This window comes from Berghia stephanieae, chromosome 9, assembly GCF_034508935.2.
Source record: "Berghia stephanieae isolate SIO BIC M18660-M18661 chromosome 9, UCSD_Bste_1.3, whole genome shotgun sequence".
In the NCBI taxonomy this organism is placed as follows: Eukaryota; Metazoa; Mollusca; class Gastropoda; order Nudibranchia; family Aeolidiidae; genus Berghia; species Berghia stephanieae.
Window position 1 is genome coordinate 10,187,189 of NC_088368.1, and position 3,526 is coordinate 10,190,714.

A 3,526-nucleotide genomic window follows, 5' to 3' on the forward strand; every position below is an offset into this window, starting at 1 on the left:
TGTAACCATGAACGTTTATAGTCTGGTTAATACAGTTAAGTGAGAATTACTCATAAACGTGGATGGCAAAAAGCAATAACAAAGACTTGAGTGACATCAACTTCATTCTATCTATAGCACAATATCCACTAAACCTTTTCTTCAGTTGGGGTTGGCAGCTCTGCTCTGATTTAAGATAAAATGATGAAAAGGTGGGTGTGGAACATTGCCTGGCGAAGCAGAAAGACAAATAAATACAATTGGGGATCGAACCACAGACTCAGACCTCTTGATTACCAGTCAAATAAGTTCATTACACCATAGAGGTTTTACTGTAAAGGAGTCGACAATTGTAGGGGGTCCTGATAGCTCAGTTGGTAGAGTACTCGCTTCACACGCAATGGGACAGAGATCGATCCCGGGTGCAGTCGAGATTTTTTTCTGACCCCTTTGTCCACCCAGCAGTGAATGGCATGGGTAGCTGAGTCTGTTAGATTTGGCAGAAAGTACTTTGCGATAGACTAGCATTTTTGCTATTGTCCGTTTCACGCTATAGAAACCGGGATACACTCCAGCTCCGTGCGCCCAATGGCTCTGAAGGACTAATAAAAAAAAATTTGATAAAACAAAAAAGTCTACAAATGTGCTGGGATCAAATACCCTAAAACCCTTAAATTTAATTTAAAAAAAAATAAATTTAGCTTTTATATAGCGCAAAATCCACTAAACGTGCTCAAAGTGCTTTACAAGGGGTCCCTGGCCAACAGCAACATTTAACATGTAGGATGTTACATGACGCCTGTAAGGCGATATTTCAATTTCTAACGGACAAAGACACCGCTGTTAACGGCCAGGTACTCATTCTACACCTGAGTACGGTGAGAGATGAGAGTAAAGAGCCTTTTCCAAGGACTCAACTATGCGCCGAGTGAAGCTTGAACCCAGGACCTTCCGTTTCGAAAGCGAGTGTCATACCACTAGACCACATAGCCGCACATTTAGGCTTTGCTTTGCTTTGAATCCATACCATGGCTCCTATCACCACTCAAAACACTTGATAGGTTTTAGGGTATCTACAATTTAGCCAAGTGTGGCTGAGTGCCCAGCGGTACAAAATGTCACAACAGTCAAGTGATGTCCAGCGTTGTCAGTGGCCAGATGAGTGACAGTGGTCGTAGAGCTTCTGATCCAGACATTGTGTCCTTAGGTAAGGCATTTTACACGCTTTACCCCACTTGACTTAGGTGTGAATGAGTACCTGGCTATAGGGGTCGTGGATAGCTCAGACGGTACAGTCATGATCTCCCCGACCAGGGGGAGCTGTCGTACCAGTAAGGTTGCAGGTTCGAGCCCCCATTATTCTCTGTTGTCTTCTGGCACTTTTCTACTCACTTCTTCTCTTGGTATTGGTTGGACTGGTGCGAAAGGAAATGAGTCGACAATTTCCTACATTTTGTTGGTTATTTCATGGAAAAGAAATGTTTAAAATTGGCTGAGTTATGGCCATTCGAAATAGACAATCTAAAAAAACCAGTAATTTTAAGACGATGCCAACATATTCACAGGTCTGATAGCCCAAAGTGTCCGGATGAGACTTCTCGGTGATCTCAAACTAATTACTTTGATAGTGTGCTCTTGGAATCTACATCTGATCCCTATTTGTTCCCAGTTCCCCTATGTCTTACTTTTTCTTGGGTGCTTTAATTGTAATTCTAGAACTTTTTACAATCCCATTTTCTTCCTTTTTACTGGCGCTGATATAACCTAAATGTGTTGCAAGCGCCGTAAAACCCTTAAAAACAAGAAAAAAACATAGCCCAAAGTGTTGTGGTCCTGTCCATTACAGCAGTGTTAAAACAAGCCCATAATTGCATTCGGTTACTAGACCTGCAAACCTGTCTACCTAATTGTAAGAAAGACATCCTCAAAGTTTCATTTTTTTATCGTTTAAGCTGCCTCTGTAAAAAAAATAATTCAATTAAAATGTTTGAAGTTGTGCAAATTTTGCTTTTTAATATTGTGTTAAAATCTGGTAAATTGAACAAATTAATGTATGTCTTGTGAAATCCCAGCTTTGATTAAAAAGTGACAAAACAGTTGCCATAGCAAGTCTATTTCTCAAAGGTGATTCCTATGACCTGGGGACTAGTTCTAGAATAGGGCGCCTTATATTTATTGATCTAATCAACAACAACAACAACAACAACAACAACAAAAGAAAGATGTTCATGTTTTTTTTTAGTTTTGTCAACAAAATGTTCTCGTCAATTTAATGTATCTATTCCATATCATTTTTATTTTTTTCAAATTTACCTTTTTATGAATTGCATTTTCTTTTTCAGTAACTTGCCCCAAATGTGAACACAAAAAGGCCTTTTTTATGCAGATCCAGACACGGTCGGCCGATGAACCCATGACCACGTTCTACAAGTGTTGTAACATGCACTGTGCTCACAGGTGGAGGGACTAACCTTTCAGACTGTGTCCTTGTTATTATTGTTTTTTGTTATTATTATTATTATTATTATTATTATTATTATTATTATTATTATTATTATTATTATTATTATTATTATTGTTATTATTATTGTTATTGTTGTTGTTGTTATTATTATTATTATTATTATTATTATTATTACTATTATTATTATTATTATTGTTATTATTATTGTTATTGTTGTTATTATTATTATTATTATTATTATTATTATTATTATTATTATTATTATTATTATTATTATTATTATTATTATTATTATCAATTTTATCATACCATGTACATAATGTGAGACTATTAAATATTGTTTGATGTGCTTTCAAATACAGTTTTTTTTTCTTCCATTATTGTCCTTATTATTATTATTATTATTATTATTATTATTATTATTATTATTATTATTATTATTATTATTATTATTATTATTATTATTATTGTTGTTATTAAGAAAACGACCACTCAATAGCATGGCTGGGTGGGGTCATTTGACCTCCCATGGTGGACAGGAGGTTACTTCCTGTATCTTCTATCCCCCTATACGTTTTCTGGTTGCTATCTGTCTTTGTCTTGGAATGGGATTACTTGGTTTTCTTCTGGCCCTGGCCGGAGTCCTTAACCTGGGTGTGGGGGGGGGGGGGGGGGGGGGTTCAAATTTAAAATATTTGTTATGGAAGAGACACATTTTTTCCTTGTCTTCTGTTATTATATTTTTTCCTTTTTGAATATATAATGGTTTGTAATTATTTGAGAGAGAGAGGGGGGGGGGACTTCATTTGTTTAGATAGAATTCAACCATGAGAAAAACGTTGCGTTTAATTAAAAGCTTTACAATTTTATTTATTTAGTCCGGTGGTGATCACGTAGAAGGGTGCATTTAATATTTAGCTCAAGACGAACAGTCTATGGGGTACTGGTACAAATGCTGGACTAGGACTAAAACAGACCATGGACTTTGACATGCATATCTATTACTCTTGCTCTTAGCAGGATATGGAAAATGTGTGCAAAATGTCTTTTAAAATGACAAATTAGTGAGTCGTCACTGACAGA

General features: G+C 36.0%; 1 protein-coding gene across 1 annotated transcript in view; it reads left to right on the forward strand.

The window, feature by feature from the left end:
* The window catches only part of LOC144979301 (DNA-directed RNA polymerase III subunit RPC10-like), a 4,952-nt gene extending 2,463 nt beyond the window's left edge, over positions 1-2,489 (forward strand). Inside the window, exon 3 of the mRNA XM_078925931.1 lies at positions 2,322-2,489. Within this exon, the coding sequence (XP_078782057.1) occupies positions 2,322-2,449 (128 nt within the window). The 3' untranslated portion in view covers positions 2,450-2,489. The remainder of the gene's footprint in view (positions 1-2,321) is intronic.
* Positions 2,490-3,526: the final 1,037 nt, after the last annotated feature.